This window comes from Somniosus microcephalus, chromosome 4 (genome assembly GCF_052327205.1).
Source record: "Somniosus microcephalus isolate GS21.2 chromosome 4, FLI_Smic_1.0, whole genome shotgun sequence".
Taxonomy (NCBI): Eukaryota; Metazoa; Chordata; class Chondrichthyes; order Squaliformes; family Somniosidae; genus Somniosus; species Somniosus microcephalus.
This window is the reverse complement of record NC_140990.1, coordinates 249414516-249437331: the sequence shown is the minus strand read 5'-3', so window position 1 is coordinate 249437331 and position 22816 is coordinate 249414516. Positions and strand designations below refer to the sequence as shown.

The following is a 22816-nucleotide window of genomic DNA, read 5'->3' as shown; positions in this document are numbered from 1 at the left end:
GTGCCTCAATAAATCCGAGACTCGATGTTAACGAAACAAAACAAGGCTTTTATTGACTTAGAAGGTAACACACAGAGGAGAATGTATCTTCCATCCAGAGGTCTGCCGTACTGGATGTGCTGCAGGCTGGGCCAGCTTACACAGGAGCCAGGTATGGGCGGAGCCCTACACACAGTACAATACAATGGAAATGAAACTGAAACCAACCACAGTCACATGCAGAGAAATACTGATGAGTGATGAATGGAATATTTCATTCTCAGCTTCACCACATGCAAAATCAGTGCACCTGCAAAAAGTTCTCCAAGTCCTGAAAAAACAAAGTTCTGCCACCTGCAACTGATTCTTGTTGAAAGCTCAGTTTTTATGGTGGAGCTGCAGCTGTTAGGAAGCCAGCCACTTGTGAACCTGGCAGGATTAGCTGGCGTGTTTCAGGAGAGACGTGCAGCACGCTGGAAATGTGGAAAAATGTGAAAGGCCTCTCAAAATGGCATTATAGAGGTTGGTAAGTGATAGTTAAGGGCCTATCCCGCCGCCTGGAGGTGCGACCGAAACGGACTCTGCAAGCCCACCTCTGGCAAAGTTGCACGGAGGCGGGTTGACGGCGGGATCGGAAGTTGCCGTCATTTTTTCAAATTTTCCCAACAGTCCCGCCTCAAAACCCGCCTCCTCAGGGCTGGTAAAATCCAGCCCATCGGGTCAAATAGCCTCCTCCTGCACTATAAATGTCTATGGTTCTACAAAATATATCATGTTTACAGTTTTGGGCTTGGAGTGGGAGTTTGTGAATTACATTTCAATTTCTCCATTTCTTCTTTTCTTCCAGCATTCAACAGTGAGAGTAGAAAAAAATAGGAGCAGGAGTAGGCCATTCGGCCCTTCGAGCCTTCTCCGCCATTCAATATGATCATGGCTGATCCCCTATCTCAATACCATATTCCCACTCTCTCCTCATACCCCTTGATGCCTTTTGTGTCTAGAAATCTATCTATCTCCTTCTTAAATATATTCAATGACTTGGCCTCCACAGCCTTCTGTGGTAAAGAATTCCACAGGTTCACCACCCTGAGTGAAGAAATTTCTCCTCATCTCAGTCCTAAATGTCCTATCCCGTATCCTGAGACTGTGACCTCTCGTTCTAGACACCCCAGCCAGGGGAAACATCCTCCCTGCATCCAGTCTGTCTAGCCCTGTCAGAATTTAATACGTTTCAATGAGATTCCATCTCATTTTTCTAAACTCTAGTGAATACAGTCCTAGTCGACCCAACCTCTCCTCATACAACAGTCCTGCAATCCCAGGAATCAGTCTGGTGAACCTTCGCTGCACTCCCTCTATGGCAAGTATATCCTTTCTTAGGTAAGGAAACCAAAACTGCACACAGTACTCCAGGTGTGGTCTCACCAAGGCCCTGTACAACTGTAGTAAGACATCCTTGCTCCTGTACTCAAATCCTCTTGCAATGAAGGCCAACATACCATTTGCCTTCCTAACTGCTTGCTGCACCTGCATGTTTACTTTCAGTGACTGGTGTACAAGGACACCCAGGTCCCTTTGTACATCAGCATTTCACAATCTATCATCATTTAAATAATACTCTACCTTTCTGTTTTTCCTACCAAAGTAGATAACTTCACATTTATCCATGTTCTACTGCATCTGCCATGTATTTGCCCACTCACTCAACTTGTCTAAATCACCTTGAAGCCTCTTTGCATCCTCCTCACAACCCCACCTAGTTTCATGTCATCCGCAAACTTAGAAATATTACATTTGGTTCCCTCATCCAAATCATTGATATATATTGTGAATTGCTGGGGCCCAAGCACTGATCCCCCACTAGTCACCGCCTGCCAGCCTGAAAAAGACCCATTTTATTCCTACTCTCTGTTTCCTGTCTGTTAACCAATTTTCAATCCATGCCAGTATATTACCCCCAATCCCATGTGCTTTAATTTTGCACACTAACCTCTTACGTGGGACTTTATCAAAGGCTTTCTGAAAATCCAAATACACCACATCCACTGGTTCTCCCTTATATATTCTACCAGTTACATCCTCAAAAAACTCTAGTAGGTTTGTCAAACACTATTTTCCCTTTCATAAATCCATGTTGACTTTGTCTAATCCCATTGATATTTTCTAAGTGTCCTGTTATCACATCCTTTATAATAGACTCTAGCATTTTCCCTACTACTGATGTTAGGCTAACCGATCTGTAGTTCCGTTTTCTCTCTCCCTCCTTTTTTAAATAGTGGGGTTACATTTGCCACCCTCCAATCTGCAGGAACTGTTCCATAATCTATAGAATTTTGGAAGATGACAACCAATGCATCCACTATTTCCATGGCTACCTCTTTAATACTCTGGGATGCAGATTATCAGGCCCATGGGATTTATCGGCTTTCAGTCCCATTAATTTCTCCAGCACTTTTTTTTACTAATACTAATTTCCTTTAACTCAAGATGTGAAAGCACCTGACTGCAGGGCAACAGAATGAGGAAGTCTTGCAAAGGAAGTTTAAGGAGCTAGGAGTTTGGTTATAAAGCAGGGCTTCAATGGAAGTAATCTCACATTTGCTCCTGGTCCATACATTGGGCTAGTTAGGGAGATGCAGATTAGACACATCAATAACTGGTTTGACAAATGATAAAGGTGGGTTTTGGACTTCTAGGGCATTAGGATGAATTCTGGGGCAGAGGGAAGCATTACTAATAGAATGGGTCATCGACCTAAAACAAACTCTGTTTCTCTCTCCACAGATGCTGCCTGACCTGCTGAGTATTTCCAGCATTTTCTGTTTTTATTTCCATTAGAATGGGCGTTACTTAAACTGAAGTGGTACCAATGTAACAACAGAAAATGCTGGAAAAACTCAGCAGGCCAGGCAACATCCGTGGAGAGAGAAATAGAGTCAACGTTTCGGGTTGAAACCCTTCTACAGAACTGAGAGAAAAGGCAGGAAATGAAACAAAAGGCAGTTTGGGGGCTGGGAAATGGGGGAGGGGATGAAAGAAGAGACATTAAGAGATATTCAAGGTGAGACGAGATAGTAATAGGACAGGTAAAGAAACAGAAAATGGCTCTAAATGAAGTGTGAAATGCGCTGTGGCAGAGTGAAAGACAGCTGCCATGTGGGAAGAGAGAGAAAAAAAAAAGGAAAAGTCACAAACCAAAAGTGTGGATAAAAAATATAAAAATATAATAGGGGCCGAGGTTATGATCTGAAGTTGTTGAACTCGATATTGAGTCCGGAAGGCTGTAAAGTGCCTAATCGGAAGATGAGGTGCTGTTCCTCGAGTTTACGGTGAGCTTCTGTGGAACAATGCAAGAGGCCGCAGATGGTGAGGTCTGAGTGGGAATGGAACGGTGAATTAAAATGACAGGCGACCGGAAGCTCGGGGTCACCCTTACGGACTGAACGGAGGTGTTCTGCAAAGGTGGTACCAATGTACTCGGAGTGGCAAATATAGTTTAAATATAGATAATTGTGATGTAGTACATTCTGGAGGGTGGGGGGTGCGCGTGGAAGAAATGGTAAGGAGATGTATACCCTATATGTTAAAGTTCTTAGAAGTAGAGGAACACAGATCTAGGGGTGCAAATATACATCTTTAAAGATGGGAGAGGAAATAGAAAAAGTCAAATAAAATCACAGTGAGGTCACCTAAAACTGGACACAACAGTGCCGACATTCCTCCGTTTTGTGGCAGAGAATGCTCAGTTCCCCGGCAAAAAGCAGAGGGGAAAGAAGGGCGGATACCATTTGCATTGCTCTGGGATTTCTAAGATTTCCCCCAAAGGGGAGTGGAGTGCTTGTACCCAGAGCAGGTCCTAACATTCAAAGTGCATTTAAAGGAAATAGGAATGAAATAACACCATTCCCCATCTTATTTTTCTCTCCCAACATAGATGGGCGCCCATTTGGGGGAGCACCCAGTAAAAGCAGATCTTGAGCCTGTTGCTTGGATGGGTTGTAATTGTCCTGTCCAATGATAATGTTAGCCTGGACAAAAAATGTTAGCCTGGACAAAAAAGAGAGTATACTTACAGAAGTAAGGGAGCACATGCATTTTAGTACTGTTACTGTTTATATGATTTTAGCATTAGAGTTTAACATCTGTTTATATAACAGATGTTCTGACACAATGAAAAATGTTTTAGTCTCACTTTATGCACTGATCACCCGATTTTTCTACAGTGAGTTTTTATTTCATAATAACATCCAATCTGTTGTAATAATCCATGAGAGCGGCAACAAAAGTTAAAAACCTGAAGCAAAGTGGAAAATTATAAATGATAGTTGAGCTGGTTAGTGTATTACAAGAGTATAATGCAGGCTTTAGAAACAGAGTTATGACACTTCATGAGCTTCTTGATCATATTATAGTCTTACAACCACTGCAGCTACCTTTTAAATCAAATAATTAAAAGAATACCCATCACACTGCAACCATGCCTCACACAGCCTAACTTGCCTGCAGGATAACCCAGTGTCCTTCTTTTGATGCTTTTGTCACAGCTTGTTCAGCTACTGCCTCTTGCCCTTGGCCGAGGGATACATTGTGGAGTTTTCCAGAATCTATGGTGAAACCAAGCTTTTTTCCTGTGTAATACAATACTATATATCAGCGTAATGTTTGTTCAATAAATTAATTAAAGTCTACACTAGGAAGGCAAAATGGTTTTCTAAAAGTTAAGGGTCTATTTCCCCCATCTGCTAAGGTTAGCGAACATGTTAGCATTCAGCATCCATGGAATAGCTCAAAGAATGAGAACCATGTTGATGCCTTTGGTATCTCCATCTCCCTATTTACAAACACTAGGTATGCCAACTTTTGATCCCAAAAGATCTGTTCAGCTCATGCACATAACATGGGCTTCAGTGTCTCATTGAGCTTCTCCATCAGCTCTTTTGTCAGAGAATGGGATGGGATGGTGCAGAACAGTTTGATTTGGAGCCACTTCCACAGTTGCATCACTAACTGGGACATATGATTTGTACTCTAGTTTGATGGAATTTCTTTTGAAAACCTAATTTGTGAAATTTTACTAGCAGGGCACTGGCAACTATGTCTGCTTCGACAGACATGAATTCAATTACATCTGGATGCACAGGCTATCAGTGTTGGAAGGTACTTCATCCCTCAATTACTCCAGATAGGCAGTGGTACCACTATATCTATGTCCATCCTTTTAAAAAGTGAATTAATGTGTAGTGATTATGACCTCATCTCTTACAATTGTGCCCTAGCGTACAAAATTCCTGACCAATAAAAATATTTAGTAAGTGATGTTATATACATTCTACCCTTGGTGTACAGCAAATGGAATGCTACAGAGTACTCTCAATAGTTTGGTATGTTATGAACAACACACTAAGATTCCACCACAGCTGGCTGCATTGACACTACATTGGTTCAGTTGTGATTTCACTCCTCATCTGAATCCTCATTATCACAGGTAAAATCTCTAGATTAGAATCTAAATCTTAGCTCATAAAGGGAGGATTAGAAATCAGTATAGTGAAGGGGGAAAAGTAGTATAAAATAAAGTGCTGGGGGATATGTACCTTTGGGGAAAATAGGAGAGGGGTTCAGCAATTTACTGAAAGAAGGAATGGGGTAGAATGAAAAGCAAATTGAGGCGTCTGAATGGCTTAGAGTTGCAGCTTGTATGTGTGAATGTGCAAAGTATTAGAAATGAAGTTGGTGAACTAGAGGTGCTAATTAGAATGTAGGATAATAATCTTTTAGCCTTGATGGAAACTTGGCTAAAGCAAGGGTGAGATTGGAGTTTCTGCCAACTTCCTGCTGAAGTTATTGTGAGAGACTGGTGGTAGCCCTGTGGAATTTCAGAGCCTTAGAGTCCAGAATGTAGGATGAAATTAATTAACACTTTCAGATATGGGCTCAGTGGGGCCATTAAGCTTGGTTTTGTGAAGAGGTCATGCTTGACTAATTGAACTTAGTGAAGAAATCAGAGTGTGTGATAACAGCAATGTGGTGAATGTTTTATTTATGGATTTTCAGAAGGCATTTGGTAAAGTGCCCCATAAGAGGCTTGATAATAATGTTAATGCATGTGCTATTAAAGAGAATTTAGATGTATGGAGAGAGAAAATTAAGGGTTAAGAAACAAAAAATAAGGGTAAACGAATGTTTTTCATATTGGTGGAATATGGCTAAATCCTCAGGGATCTGTGCCTATGTCTAAATCATTTTTATAAATGGAAAACAAGCGATCCCAGCAAAGAGGAATGATATCACAATTTGATGATCATCAAATTAAAGGCATGGGAAACTGGGAGGAAGAAGGCAAAAGACAGACAGGTTAGTGGAGTGGGCAAATAGTTGGCAAATGCGATATAATTCAGAAGAATGTGAAGTAGTATATTTTGGGAAAAATAATGAACAATGATACCTTAAATGATAATATTCTTTAAAAGGGAAGGAATAGATACTGTTTTTAGTTATAACAAAAACAGTATAATCAGTAAAAGTGACCCTGAAGTTGTCAGATTATTGCATAAAGCCAACTGGCTCACTAATGTCCATTAAGGAAGTAAACCTGCTGTCCTTACCTGTTCTGGCAAATACGTGACTCCAGGCCCACACCAATGTGGTTGACTCTTAACTTCCCTGTAAAGTGGCCTAGCAAGCCACTCAGAGGTTTGAGACGGCAGCCCACCACCACCTTCTCAGGGCAACTAGAGCCTTGCCAGTGACGCCCACATCCCGAGAATTAATAATGTAGATCAGATACATTTTCTTTAAAGGTGTGAATGTAGGTAGAAAAGCTTATAAAAAACAAACAGGTTTTGAGGTTACTATCTGAGGCAGTGAATATAAAAGTAAGGAAGTTGTAATTTTGTGCAAGGCATTGATTAGACCACAATTGGAGTATTCTGCACAGTTCTGGGCATCCCACTGTAGGAAGTATATTAAAACCATTGAAAGGGTACAGCAAAAATTCACTAGAATGATACCACAGTATTTAACTTTTTTCCACCATTTTATTTTTTGGGTTAGTGGATCAGTAAAAAGCAATTCTGTTTTAGAAAAAATCTCCTCTTGCACCACCCATGGCACATGTATCACATAATACACTTGATGACATCACGAATGTGAGACACATGCATCTTGGCATCCATTTTTAGTGCCACAGAGAATAACATCTTGGGTTGAGATCTTACTTAGCTATCTTCTGTTCTTGCCCACTATTTAAAAAAATCAAGATTTGAAAAAGTACTACAGGTGTATTTCTTGTTACCCTGTTACATTACTCAGCATTATTCTTTGCCACAATTATCTAGTTTGAGACAGTGTTATGTGCTTAGTGCTGTACCCATGTTAGGTAGCATTGCTGTATTTATTGGCGTTGCAGATATCCTATTTAAATATCTATGAATATTTACATTGCACCTCGTCAGCAACATATAAAAAGACCCAAGTGACAAAATCTGCAACAAAGCGTACCACATAAACAGTTTAACCAAAATGATATGGTATCAAGCTTCTACTGAACTTTTGGAGGTGCTTCACATAGCGTGGTGAGAGTTTAAGTCATTGTACTCTGAATCTCTAGAGGTTCCTTAGTTAGCGCTAGAATTGACTGATTGCTACCGATGAAGTAAAGGCATTTGGAATATAGTGTTCTGCTGTAAAACTTCATGGTGTTCTGATTACCATGAGCAGAAAATTCAAATTGGTGGTAAGATTGTGCATCAGTGATTAGGGTTTTTTTCATCAAAAAGTAAAGGCAACAGAGGGTGATGAAATGGAGTGTCTATATTGCAAATTTTGTGCAGTTGAAGTGCATGCTCACACAGACTGCATAAAGAAGCACTTGGACAGCAAAAGGCATGCAAGGCTCTGAGATGAGAATGAAAAAAGGAATAAGAATGCTTGGATTTGCTTGCTTATCAAAAATCAGAATAACCATGACAGTGAGTGAATTCATCCATGCCCTGTGTTCATCAGGCCAGTCAATAAGTCTTGCTTGGTCCACTTGGTGATTTTGAGAGAACATTTTTGCCAATTAGCAATAAATCATGACCAATGATGCTATCCTTGCCAGAAAATATTTATAAGAAAATGATGAGGTACAGAATGACAAAATTAAGGGCAGGTTAGTCAAAAATGTTGAGTTCTTTAACTTTTGATCTATCATCTGATGTTCACGAATAACCAGCAGTGGTTATTTAATATATGTTTTATGCCAATGTCAGTGTCAGTGCAGCCTTCGGTCGCCTGAGGAAGAGAGTGTTTGAAGACCAGGACCTCAAACCCGGCACTAAGCTCATGGTCTACAGGGCAGCAGTGATACCTGCCCTGCTGTATGCCTCAGAGACATGGACCATGTACAGCAGGCACCTCAAAGCACTGGAGAGGTACCACCAACGCTGCCTCTGCAAGATCCTGCAAATCCACTGACAGGATAGACGCACCAACGTCAGTGTTCTTGCTCAGGCCAACATCCCCAGCATCGAAGCTCTGACCACGCTCAATCAGTTCTGATGGACGGGTCACATCGTCCGCATGCCCGATGCGAGACTCCCAAAACAAGCGCTCTATTCGGAGCTCCGGCACGGCAAGAGTGCCCCAGGTGGGCAGAGGAAACGCTTCAAGGACACCCTCAAAGCCTCCTTGAAAAAGTGTAACATCCCCACCGACACCTGGGAATCCCTGGCCCAGGACCGCACAAAGTGGAGGAGAAGCATCCGGGAAGGCGCCGCACACCGAGTCTCTTCACCGGGAGCAAGCGGACGCCAAGCGCAGGCAGCGCAAGAAGCACACGTCAACCCAAGCACCCCACCCACCTGCCCCTTCAACCATCGTCTGCCCCACCTGTGACAGGGACTGTAGGTCCCGCATTGGACTCATCAGTCACCCAAGAACTCATTTTTAATGTGGAAGCAAGTCATCATCGGTTCCGAGGGACTGCCTAAGAAGAAGACTATGGCTTTGTTGTGGAGAAGTCTACACTTGCACTGGCAGATCTGGATTTTATCGCTGATCAAAATATGGTGCAGAAAGACTGACAACGGAGTTTGTTTTTTTTCTCTGGAGCAGTCAGAAAAGTGGACCAGCACTGTGGATGCTAATATGTTTAATATTGTGGCTCATAAAAGTGGTGTCTGTAAATATTGTAAATAGCAGGTTGTCATTTAGCCAAACTGTGTCTTTTACAATCTTTGCTCAGTTTCAAGTTTTATTGATTGTTCCATATAAAATCTGATTTGTACTCATTTTTCTCAGATTTCAGTTTTTTGGGGGATCCAATTTCCCCCAATATTCTTCCCATTTTAAGGCTAAAAACAGACCTCAAAAACACACAAAAACCCAGCTTTTAAATTTAATAAAAACAACTTTAATCATTCTAGTCATTGTTACGAAGAAAGGCTTAATAAAAATGGAACCTTTTCACTAATATATAGGAAGATAAGGGGGGATCCAAACGGTTTTAAAACTTATGAAATGGTGGAGAGAGTTATAAAAAAAAGATTGTGACTAATTCATTTACTGGCAGCAACAATTAAACTTAGGCTGATGATTATCACTAGAAGAATGAAAGAGAAGTTAGAAGACTTTTTTTTTTTTTTTACACAGAGGGTTATTGGAACATAGAATGCGTTATCACCTGTTGCTGTTGGGCAAAAGCATAGACTATAACAACATTTTTAATGGAATTGAATAAGTACTTGAAAAAGAATTTAAATGAGTATCGGGAAACAAAAAGGAAATGGGATTAGAGTAGAGATGGTACTGGCATAGATATGATGGGCTGTAATTTCTCTGATCTGCTAATAACATCATATGTCACGTCTACCATGTGTTCACCCATCCAAAGTGGATAATTCAGGATTACCTTTGCTAATGGCCTTTCCATAGCCTGTAAAATACCATTAATGCAGGCACTGATTAACTCATGCAGATATACTAATCTGGGATCACATCCCATATCATGTAAGGAGGATATTGGCTGACCAATCACCATAATTGGGTACAAGTACTACATCTTATTCCACAAGGTATTGAAATAGCACAGGTTGCAAGATAACCGAGTGTCGCAGCAGCACTGTCTTCTCAAATGCACCTGGATCCTGTCTTCAACCAATAGCCACTTGCTTCCTACCTGCTTTATTAAAATTGAGACACACAACTGCCCTGGAGTCACCCCTTTGAGGTCTATAGTGCTGTGCAATTCCCAGCTCATAATGATTCATTGAACACATAATAATTTGTACACACTATCTGGTGATATAGGCCTAGAAATTCAGTCTAGCCACTTTTGGGGCGGTAAAGTCGGGCGGCCGCTGAAGTTTGCGCCCGCCGGAAAGTGGAGGCCACTTCGCCGATATTCAGTAGCTTTGGCCAAGGAGTTTGCTCGAGCGCTAAAACTGGCGTTGCACGGCTATCTTTAGGCGCTAAGCCGGCGGTGCAGACTGATACCGCCGAGGCCGGGCGCAGCGCAGGTGCGGTCATGTTTTGATTGACAGCAGACACCCTGGCGCCGGCCAGCTCTTAAAGGGGGAAGGGTCGACTTGGTCTGCTGCCACGCCCTGGATACTGCAGCCCTCCAGCTAGGCCTAAACACTGCTGCTGGAGAGAAATAGCGCCAGGAAGGATGCAGAGGGCCCGTGAGCGAGCGCAGCGCTTCTCTGCCCATGATTTAAAGGTGCTGGTTAGGGCTTTGGAGAAGAGAAGCCATATCTTGTTCCCGGACAGTGGCAAGAAGCCTCCCAAGAGGGTGTACAGGAGAGCCTGGAGGGATATCGCCCAGAGGGTCACAGCCACCTGCGATGTCCCCAGGACTGGTGTCCAATGCCGGAAAAAGCTTAACGACCTCACTCGGATTGTCAGGGTGAGTACCCTTTCCAGTGTCCTCCTCATCCTTGCATGTGCACCTCACATTATGGGCAAAGGGACCTCAAAGGCCTAATGGCCAGCCCTCATCCAGCAGCTATGGCACTGGCATGAACATCAATTGCACTTTCTGCACTTTACACACTGGCCAAGCTATTCGACCATGGGAGGCAGTGCACACAACAACAGGACACCACACTGTACTTAGAGGCCGTCCTTTCTCTTGCAGGCCAAGCTGGCCCAGAATCTGAAGAGCCGGACTGTCACCGGGGGAGGCCGTGCCCAGTTCCAGCAGCTCAGTGACCTGGAGGAGCGCGTGGGTCGACTCATAGGTGCCCGGGTGATTGGCCCCGTTGCAATTGGAGATGCCGACCCTGTGCTGGGCCCCAATGGTAAGGACATGACCGTTTGGACCTCTCTCGTTCCCCTTGCGCTTCAGATCTACATCCTTTGCCACTGTCCGACCAATGCGCAGAATGCCACCACTCATGCCTCCCTCGCTGACGCCCTGTCCTCACTCTAAAGCTACTCTTGTGCCTTCCTGCTTTCAGCTGGTGAGGAGGAGGTCCCTGAAGCTGCGAGTGTCAGTCCCTCGGAAGAGGAGGAGCAAGAGGAAGGCGGCACATCGGGGGAACCCTCATCCGCGCCAGGGGATGGCAATGGAGGGGACACGTCTTCCCTGGAGGAGAGCCAGGGGGAAGTGTTGCAGGGGGGTGTAGCTCCTGTGCCCAGTGGCATCCAGCCACGCGGGAAGGGTTGGGCAGCACGGCTGCCTTCTCCCCAGAGGGGGGAAGTGTTGCAGGGGAGTGTAGCTCCTGGGCCCAGTGGCGTCCAGCCACGCGGGAAGGGTCGGCCAGCTCGGCAGCCTTCTCCCCAGAGGGAGAGTCCGGCCTCCAGTCCCGAGACGGTCCTCGCCCAGGAGGTGCGCCTCCTTGATCAAATGTCCGCGGACTCGGATCGTCGGCACACCGAGTTCATGGGGGTTGTGGCACGGTTGCCTGAGGCCATCGAGTCCCTGGCTCATAGTGTGTCCGATTTCGGGGCCTCACAGGCCAGGGCTTTCGAACTCGCGGCAGCACAGGCCAGGGGTCTCGAACAATTCGGGGCATCACAGGACGCGAGTCGGGCCGAATTTGGGGCATCACAGGACGCGAGTCGGGCCGAATTGAGGGCAGCACAGGTCGCGAGTCGGGACGAATTCAGGGCAGCACAGGCAGCGAGTGGACAGTTGATCAGTGGTGCCGTGCAGTCACTGGCTGGTCTGATGCGGGCACAGACCAGGGCAGTACGGGCACTCACTGCTGCCACACTCGCTGTGTCAGGCAGGCATCGCCAGGGCACCCGCCGCGCTGCAGCAGCACAGCGGTCTGGCCTTCACCAGATTGCTGCGCTTGCTGCAGTGCCAGCCCGTCCGAGTGCCAGTGTCTCAGGCGAGCAGCGAGCGCCTGGCATCAGCCAGCTTGCCCCCATTGCTGCAGCCGCCACTGCCACTCCCCCAGCGAAGCTGCGACGAGCTGCTGGAGGGACTGATGCTGCCCAGCCACAGCTGCAGCAGTCAGCAGCCGGCCCCTCGAGGGCCAGAGCTCGTCTAGGCCGACCCCCAAGGGCATCTGCCGTCACGCAATGTGCCCCTCAGGAGCCTTCCCCCAGCCTTGCAGCACCCACAGGGCCCAGGTTGAGGTGGAGCAGCAGGTCGGCCAGGGGCCGGAAAAGCCTGGACAAGGACTCGCCCTCTCGGCACACAAAGTAGAGTGTGTTGGCAAATGTTTTTTTATATGGGGGTGGTTGTCTTGTCTATGGGGGGGGGGGGTTCTTTTGGTAAGGCCGAGGATGAAGGCCATTTGGATGGACAAGTTTTGTTATTCCTCCCCAGGTTGTGGGAGTGAGATATGTATTTGAGTGTTTTTTGGGGGTGTTGTCTGTTTTTCGGTTTCATGTGGGAAGGGCCCTGAGTTTGTTCAATAAAGCTTTTTCTTTATTCAGCTTGTCCATGTGTGATGTTTCAAGTGGTTGTTGCGTTAACCGGCTGAGGGCTTGCGGAGCGGCTGCATTCATGTGCGTTCATTGCCGCAAGCCATTCCCTGACAGGGGGCCTAGAAGTGTTGTTCAATAAGCCGCCGACGGACGGCCCTTGGACCTTGTGGCTCCCTCCTGGGCTGGTACTCCTCCTCCTCCTCCTCCTCATGGTCCTCCTGCTCGTCCTCCTGAGGTGGTGGTCCAACGTGAGGTGGCAGTGCCTGAGTCCTGCAGATAGCCAGGTTGTGCAGCATGCAGCAAACGACGACGAACTGGGAGACTCTATCCGGCGAATACTGCAGAGATCCGCCGGAGCGATCCAGGCAGCGGAACCGTTGCTTGAGGACGCCAATCGTTTGCTCTATGATGTTCCTTGTGGCTTGATGGCTTTCGTTGTATGCCTCCTCAGCAGGGGTCCTGGGCGCGCGGAGCGAGGTCATGAGCCATGTACACAAAGGATAGCCTTTGTCCCCGATAAGCCATCCTCTTGGGGGAGGCTGTGCCTGGAACATGTCAGCCACAGTAGTCTGTCGCAGGATAAATGCATCGTGGCTGCTGCCTGGAAAGCGGGCATTGACAGCTAGGATGCGCTGCCTGTGGTCACACACCATCTGTACATTGAGGGAATGGTAGCCCTTCCGGTTGCGGTAATCCTCGGCATTGTCGATAGGTGCCCGCAAAGCCACATGCGTGCAGTCAATGGCGCCCTGCACCATGGGGAAGTCGGCGATCCTCGCAAATCCGACTGCACGCTGCTCCTGCCTCTCTAGGGTCATGGGGAAGGAGATGAATTGGTGTCTCCTTGTGAAAAGGGCATCGGTGACCTGCCGGATGCAGCGATGCATGGCGAACTGGGAGATGTTAGCTATGTCCCCAGCAGCGGCTTGGAAGGAGCCGCTTGCATAAAAGTTCAGAGCCACCGTGACCTTCACTTCCACCGACAGAGACGTCCTGCACATCAGCTGTGGACGCAGATCTCTGTGAAGCAGCTGGCAGATCTCTGCAACCACCTCCCTTCTGAAGCGCAGCCTCTTAACACACTGCGCGGCAGTCATGGTGAGATAGGACACCTGCTGGCGGTATTCCCTGAGTGGGTAAGGCCTACGTTGCCGACGCCTGATGCCCCCTCTGCATCTAGGCATGGCTGCCCCTCTCACACAGCGTCTGCGAGCCCTTCGCACATAATGCTGGAACTGAGGGTTGGAACCCCATGCAGCCCCCATAATATTCTTGCAAACAGTGAAATCACAATGAGTCAAATTTCCAAGCTCTGGCCAGAAGCCAAAAATACCTCTCCTATGTTGGGCCAAATCAGTAAGGTGTCTTCCTTGGTCTCTGTCCAGAAATCCGTTGCAATAAAGTCATTGCAGCAAAATGGCTGGCCTTTATAGTTCAGTCTAAGTGCCCTTTAATTAGCGCTCCCCGAGGCCCATAGGGCCTCTGCTGCGTTCCACTTCACAGTTCTTAACACCGCCACGCCCACATTGGGCGGGCGCGACTGAAGTTCCGGTTTGGGGCGCACAAAGGGCGTTGCACGACAAAATGACGTCATAAGTTGCGCGCGCAAACACTTTGCGCCAGCGTTAAATGTCTACTGAAGTTGGGCGTAGGCGCAAATCGTTCTGCGCCCGGCCGCTAAGTGCCTAGCGCTCGAGATCTACTCCTCCTAAGGCGCTAACGGCTGGCGAGCGCAACTGAATTTCTAGGCCATAATACCATGCCTGTTCTAGTACCATACTCACCTAAGGCCTCAACATCTTTCAGTGGATGAACCCCGGAAGAGAGAATAAAGAAGATTGGAGATGCTGGACCACTTTCCCTAAATGATTTAGCAAATTCTGTCTGACGTCCCTCAATGTATTTTGTCCCAAGCTTCTCTTCCACAAATTTTCTGTAAAAAGCATACATCGCAAGCTACTTAGAGACAAAATCCTTTAGTCAATGAAAGGATAAAAAAAAAATTAAATCACATTGCTTATGCAGAAAGAAATTGAAGGAATACTGTACATTTTAATCACTGAAATTCAGACAATGTTGCTGCAGTTTTCAATTAAGTTGTGCGACGATTGCTCTTACTTATGAAGACCTTTGTAATAAAATCTCTTGTGACTGTTATCTACAACTTGGCTGTTAAATCTGTCGATGTTCTTCTTGGCTAAGTACCTTTTCTTCCTTATTGGTTAAGTCTGTTTTTCATCTTGCTTAATTTTCAGGTAAAATTTAATATTTTTTTGCTGCCTTCCCAAGTAGCAGTGAAGCAGCTACAACTGCAACCTGTACAAATCTCACTCAGTCCCACCATTTAGAACTGCCCGACGAGGTCACTCTCCCAGCAGTTCTCTTTCTTAAAAGAAAGGCAGCCTTTATCTGGTTCAAAGAATTTACCTCACTTCCTCAGTGTTTCACGGAGCAGTTGGCCACCATCATTATGCTGGCTAAGTCACCACACAGAATCCATCGGCCAGGCTCACCATGGCTCAGCACAGCATAGGCTTCCTGAGCTCAACAGTACACATGGGCAGCAGGGCTGGGTTAAGCACTCACAGGGCACACTTGTTTATTCTCATTCATTTAAATTTAGTAACGTGACAGTTTAATAAATATTAAAAATTAATCCTTCATTTTGTTTTTAAAAAACAATTCTCACTCTTCTCCCCGAGTGCTCCCAGGCATACTTCTCCACTCACAGTTGTCTTCCAAGTTCCTAAACCCAAGCCACCCATGTTATCCCAGGTCCCAGCCCTTATGTCTTTTCCCTCCCCAGTCCCCCATCAGCTACCTCTTAGATCCCTGTTACCTATTCGCTCTCAATTCCAAGCCCAATCCTGTCTCTCCATTCCTTCCTTAGCCTCCATTTCTTGGTTCCATGCCCCAGTTTTCCTCAGACCCAGGTGATGCACGAGAGACACCAACTGCTACTTGCTTTTAACTTTGTAACTTCTTTGTGGCACAATTCAGTACCCTACTCCGTACGTCCAACTCTCCATCAAACGGCACAGAAAGTCTACATGACTACTGGGAGTGCAAGCTAGGACGTCCACTCTCATGGGGAGATTAGAAGCAGATGCTGAGACTGGATTTCACAATTTCCACCTGTAGCAGAATGAGACAGGCCAACTCAGAATCTCCTATTGCATATTCTTCAACCTCCATATACTTCTACCCAACCATGCCAGATGAGGGCAGTCAAACTATGGCCCAATTTATTTTATGACACACTTCTGCATATATTATGCTCCTGCCCCATCCTCCAGCTCTCCTGGACAGCAATGCTGGAAGGAACTGAAACAACAATGGACCTAGCCATTCCCCAACCTCATGCATGCTCCGCTTACTGCCAGCAGGGAAACAAATCCCTACCACGCTCAAGCTCACACAGATCTCACTCCTGGCAGTGAGATGCATCCCTGTCATGGTGCAATTCAACATTCCCTACAACAAACATGTGGTCTAAGCACATTTAGGACATCTGCTAGCCAGAGCGAGTAACATATAGGCTGCACACGGAGCTGAAGAAGCGAAGGTATGGGCTCCGTCCTGAAACTATCCTCCCGCCCACTCCAAGCTCCCACGGAGTTATCTGCCGAGGAGAAAGTCCTCACAATGCCAACAAGGATCTATTGCTGCTGTAACTATTACATCATCTCAACCCCATCCCCAAAAAACATCCAGCACCCCTGACCAGAGAAGAACCTAGCCCCATTAGCCCTCATTCTAATGTATAAAACTACATAACTATGAATGATTTTTATTGAATTTACCTGCAAATATTATGAAATATATACTACAGCATTTACTATGTATGAAAACTTGTCCTAAAAGTATGTAAACTTCTTGTAATAAAGTTACAAAAACAAACTATTCTGTGTTACACGCTTTCTTGGGGCATTTCAGTGTAGCAGTCATTGGGACCGAGACCAGGATCACAGTGGACACCAGACATTTGCTCTCCCCCACCCTCTTGCAAAACCATCTCCAGGAGGTGTAGTCTTTTGGGTGAGATGTTAAACTTAGGTTCCATCTACCTGTTTAAGGTGGATGTAAAAGATCCCATGACACTATTTGAAGAACAGCAGTGAGTTGTCTCGGTGTCCTGCCCAACATTTATCTCTCAGCCAAAACCACGGATTAAATGCAACAGTGACTACACTTCAAAAGTAACTCATTGGCTGGGAAGCACATTAGGGCATCCTGTGGGTGTGAAAGGCACTATAGATGTGAAAGGCACTATAGAATCTGTAAGAAAGAACTGGCCGTTATAATTTATAGCCGTAAGATCAGATTACCTAATTGCATATGTCATGCGATCTGGACGCAAAGCACGCATCATAATAAGCTTCTGAAGGGAGCTTTTATTTTTCCATTCTTGAGGAAACTTTTCTTTTTCTGGGCTTTCGGATTCAACAACTTTTTTCCAACGTTTGGCTGAACCTTCAATATCCCTATCCAATCCACGAAATTCATCCATAAAGCTCATTGCCTGAGGACAGAACAATAAGGGGAAATTACATTTCTAATTTATCAGTAGTTATATTTTATTTTTTTTGAATGAATAAAGAAGTTCAACAGTTGATGTTTTGAACTTTTAGATCCTTAACCCATTTTCTAATTTCTTTATTAAAGGAAATAAATATTTATTAGATATCGAAGAGGACTTATGAGGATTAATTGCACAATCCCATGCTCCCACCCGGGAGCCACACTTGCAGGCAACAAGGATCAGAGAATCTGGAATACAATGTAGTAGCCCTATCTTCAACCTGCGCCTTCGAGCACAGCTGCAGTGTTGGTGGTATGGAATTGCCCCTATGATGTTTTGAATGTAACGTCACTACTATAAGGGCAAGAAAGAATTAGATTTAAGAGTTATATTTGTTAAAATAAGTATCCAAATATAACTGGGGTTGATTTTAACTCCAGCCGGTAGGGGATGGGATGAGTGCAAAAATCTGACGAGAGAAAATTTGAGACCCGAACTATTTTAAGTCCTGTGTCTCATTAACAGGCTGCTGGTCCAATCTCCACCCGAAGGAGGGTCTCGTAGCAGGGAGGAATGGGAAGCTTCAATATTCCTTGTGGAGGGTGGAGGAGCACTCCAGCTTCCGCCGAGCGGGTAGGATTAAATCACCCCACTGTTTTCACGTCAGAATGTTCTTACTTGATATGTAATTTTGAATATTAATTTGCAATTAAAACCACGGGGTAGGAATTCGTTATGACCTGTTTTCAGGCATCTGACTGATGGTCTGCTTCCAGCACATGCTCAAACTAGGAGGCCCAAGGCCTCACTGTAAGAACTGAATCAAACTGCCAGTGCCTGTCACACCTCGAGAGGGAGCTCGTCCATTTCCATCCATCCAATTTGGATTGCCTGCCTCGTCGACCCGGTCAGGCCCAGCGCCCACACCGCTCAGGGCAGCCCAATTTCAGGAAGAGGTCCTAAAACAAGCATTAGGCCCCTGATTAACCCATGCAAAGGGCTTAACATCTGTTTTAGGTGGCCTCCAGGGACAGGGTAGAAGCAGTAAATTACATATAAAGCTTTTAAAGAAAAAGAAAAATTGCCCAATCCAGTATGGGTGTGGATTTATTTTTGGAATCTTTGGTGTGCAGGACACAATCCCATGAAATTGGTCCTTTTTGTCTCGGTTTTCTGCCCAGAAAATGGGCGCAGCGTGGACCAATTTCTACTCCATTTCGTCCATAAGCAAAGATTTGAGTACTTTAGCATCATACTGAGCCTTCCAAGGTGATTAGGATGGTAACTTGTGGTGAGTTTTTCTGAATGAGTCTCAGGCACCACTTGTGACTCTTTGGACAGTAGTAGTAGAGGCCTTCGAGAAGGTTGGTTCCCTCAGTTCAGGACTGGCATGTAGTATAAGGACTTAAAGAGTAGGCAAATATAATCTCAAAAATTAGAGGGAATCACTTTTTTGAATTGATAACTATATTTTGACAAAGATAAGTTATGTAAGCTGTACTGAACAAATACATGGAGCATTCATGGTTAACTTCCTTTAAAAGCTTTATATATGTCATTTACTGCTTCTACCCTTTCCAAAAAAAAACAAGTCTGCTAGATTCAAATACATACCTTTATTGCACTCCATGCTGTGTTTGACAGGAAGTCCACAGGACTGTTGTAATTATGGTCAATATTAAATCTGAGCAAGAAGTCAAGTTCACGAGCATCTATTTCCTTTTTCAAAAGTAAAATCTATACAAGAAAAATTGGATATTCATATTACAATTTTGACATGAATTGTTATTTAATATCCATTCTTACAGCAAATCCTGGCATGCACAGTTGATATATTACTTTCCTAATGCCTAGTATATCGGATATGGGAATAACAAAATGAAACAAATATCAAAAGTTAGTCATGAAGAATCTGTTATATAACATAAATTTTTATTTGTAAAAATATTATGCATCAGCTAATACTTAATAAAGTAATTCTAATTCATACCTGAAAAGACATTTGAGCTGTAAAGGTAAGTTTATCCCTTTCGAACAGCCCACGGCTAATGTAGATGAATGTTGAATATGTGATCTCATCAATTAGATTAGTTACCCTCACTCTCACATCATCAGACTCTTCAGCCTGTTGTACAGCTTTGTGAAACACAGCAGCAAATGCCTAAAGATAAAACAAATTGCTAACTGTTCATTTATTGCTATTTTAATTGCGAAAAACTTGTGTACAAATAGTGCTGTATAAATTAATAGTAACCTTGAGTGAGAACCGGTACATAGGATTGATCATATTAAGGTCATTCATGATAAAGTAGAGCAGAGAAGCTCTGACAGCCGCAGGACGATAGTGTTCACGAGCTTCATTGATCTTTACTTCATTAACTTTAGCTTCAAGCACCTATACAGAAGATAGGAACAGTTAAGATGTAATGATAAATAATGATTTTAAACAATTTTCTCTCTCCCAAAGGAAATGACCCCATTTTTGAATATGGTCTAGTGGGTGTCATATGCCTACTGGCGCCTTGCTCAAATGGCCAATGTTCATGTGTAAGTCTTGATGGTGAATCCACCACTGGGCATCAAGGTTGCCTCAGATTCTGTCCTTAGCTGAAATCCACACACGTGCACTTCCAGCAGGGGTTGTTGGACAGAAATCAGGAGTGAGAACTGTGGCCAACTTTCCTCTTTCTAAACCAAGGCTGCTGGAGCCAATTGTGGTACTATGTTGTCTTAGCTTAAGATCTGGTTCTTAAACTTGGAAGTATAGTGAACAGTGAGGAGGATAGTGATAAACTACAAGAGGACATAGACAGGCTGGTAGAATGGGCGGACATGTGGCAGATGAAATTTAACGCAGAAAAGTGTTAAGTGATATATTTTGGTAGGAAGAACGAGGAGTGGCAATATAAACTAAAGGGTACAATTCTAAAGGGGGTGCATTAACAGAGAGACCTGGGGGTATATGTGCACAAATCGATGAAGGTGGCAGGGCAGGTTGAGAAAGTGGTTAAAAAAGCATACGGGATCCTGTGCTTCATAAATAGAGGCATAGAGTACAAAAGCAAGGAAGTTATGATGAACCTTTATAAAACACTGGTTCATTGCGTCCAATTTTGGGCACTGCACTTTAGGAAGGATGTGAAGGCCTTAGAGAGGGTGCAGAAAAGATTTACAAGAATGGTTCCAGGGATGAGGGACTTCAGTTACATGGATAGACTGGAGAAGTTGGGGTTGTTCTCCTTAGAACAGAGAAGGTTGAGAGGAGATTTGATAGAGGTATTCAAAATCATGAGGGGTCTAGACAGAGTAGAGAGAAACTGTTCCCATTGGTGGAAGGGTCAAGAACCAGAGGACACAGATTTAAGGTGATTGGCAGAAGAACCAAAGACGACGTAAGAAAAAAACTTTTTTACGCAGCAAATGGTTGGAATCTGGAATGCACTGCCTGAAAGGATGGTGGAGGTAGATTCAATCGTGGCTTTCAAAAGGGAACTGGATAAGTACCTGAAGGAATTTTTTTTGCAGGGCTACGGGGAAAGGGCAGGGGAGTGGGAGTAGCTGAAGTGCTTTTGCAGAGAGCCGGCATGGGCTCGACGGGCCGAATGGCCTCCTTCTGTGTTGTAAACATTCTATGATTATTCAGTACAGATCAGAATCGAACCTGGTATCTTCCTGGTCTGTGTGGTTCAGTTACTCATTGAATCAATTTACTGAGTCATCAGGGGAGCAACTTGAAAAAATAATTAAGGCATGATTTACAGACCAAGCAAATGATTTAGGCATTTCTATATCATTTTGTTGTTCTAAAGTCATTTTTAATTCAAAAGACAGGAGAAGCATCAATGCTTCATAAAATTGTTACTTTAAATGTGGTTTTATGTCACATCATGATTCATGTCGTGTCACACGCCTCATGTCATGTTTTACGTGATGACACGTTTTAGACTCCTATTAGTAGACCGTTGTTATAATAAAGACATTTATATAGTGCCTTTAACAAAAGAAAAACTTCCCAAGGCACTTCACAGAGATATAATGAGAAAAATAATAAACACTGGGCCAAAGAAGGTGACCAACAGTTTGGTCAAAAGATAAGGGTCTTCATGGAGGAGAGGGTGGTGGAGAGGTAGAGAGATTTAGCAGGGGGAATTCCAGATCATGGGCCCAGGCAGCTGAAGAAACGGCCATCAATAATGGGGCAAAGGGAGGGAAGGATGCACAAGAGGCCAGAGTCAGAGGGACAGAAAGTTCGAGGAAGGAGATAGTAGGGCTGGAGAAGGTTACAGAGATAGGGAGGGAGCAAGCACATGAAGGAATTTAAATACGAGGATAAGAATTTTAAACTTGAGGCATTGGGGGGGAACAGGAACTCATATAGGTCAGCGAGGACCAGAGTAATGGATAGCCAAGACTTGGTGTGGAATAGGATATTGGCAGCAGAGTTTTGGACGAGCTGAATGTTTATGGAGGGTGGCTAGAAAGCCGGCCTGGATAATATTGGAAAATTTGAGTCTGGAGGTAACAAAGGCATGGAGGAGGTTTCAGCAGCAAATGGCTGAGGCAGGGTGGAGATGGGTGATGTTACAAAGGTAGATGTAGGTGATCTTTGTGATGGAGAGGATACGGCATCAGAAGCTCAGCTCAGGATCAAATAATGATGCCAAGTTTCTGAACAGTCTGATTCAGCCCGAGACAGTGAGTGGGGAGTGAAATGGAATTTGCTGCTTGAATGTGGGCATAAACTGAAAATATAAGAGCTTTGATTTTAAAAAATGGAACTATTTTTGGGTGGCTGCTAACTTTTATAAAAAATGTAGATAAGTGGATCATACATCTTCCACTTCTAAGGAATGGAGTTGCTAATGGTATTGGGCAGACTTTCAACAACAAGGCAGTTAAAGACTGCGAGCTTGCTTTTTCATACCTTCATTTCTATTTCAGCTGCTGTGTGCTTTGTGGTTTCAAGTTTTTCCACCAGTAATGTATCTCCCAAGAAGTTCCAGTCTGCAGCTGAAAGTCGTGTCAACAGCTCATCCTCAAGTAGCTTCAGTTCAATTTTGAAATCATTCTGTTGCTTGGTGAGTTCAGACTAAGAAAATTAAAGTATGGCTCTGATGCTGTTTCTAATAAACAGAGTAGCAACATAGCCATTTTCAGCTCAGCAGTGGGTATACAAATAACAGGAATGTAAGTCTAGCAGTTCCAGATTTATAGTATTAACTAAATCTCCTGCTCTAATACATTCATTATAACTAGTTAAGTGCTGAATCACTTTTATAGTCAAAGTAAGACTTATATACACATTATATAGAAATTATACAGAAGAAGCATTTTCATTGAGATAGCAAAAAGGCTAAAATGCATGGCAATATATGAAATAGTTCCTATTGTGTTTAATTCATATTACCTCAAAATGCTATTACAAATATATTATACTACACCAGAGACTTA

At 44.4% G+C, this 22816-nt stretch overlaps 1 protein-coding gene across 1 annotated transcript in view; it reads right to left on the bottom strand.

The window, feature by feature from the left end:
* The window catches only part of LOC147120359 (dynein axonemal heavy chain 11-like), a 63938-nt gene extending 41484 nt beyond the window's left edge, over positions 1–22454 (bottom strand). Inside the window, exons 1-7 of the mRNA XM_085986173.1 lie at positions 22290–22454; positions 19620–19760; positions 19356–19526; positions 18980–19102; positions 17172–17365; positions 14628–14776; positions 4480–4607 (exon numbers count right to left, since the gene is read on the bottom strand). Coding sequence (XP_085842299.1) covers positions 4480–4607; positions 14628–14776; positions 17172–17365; positions 18980–19102; positions 19356–19526; positions 19620–19760; positions 22290–22295 — 912 coding nt within the window. The 5' untranslated portion in view covers positions 22296–22454. The remainder of the gene's footprint in view (positions 1–4479; positions 4608–14627; positions 14777–17171; positions 17366–18979; positions 19103–19355; positions 19527–19619; positions 19761–22289) is intronic.
* Between the last annotated feature and the right edge of the window lie 362 nt (positions 22455–22816).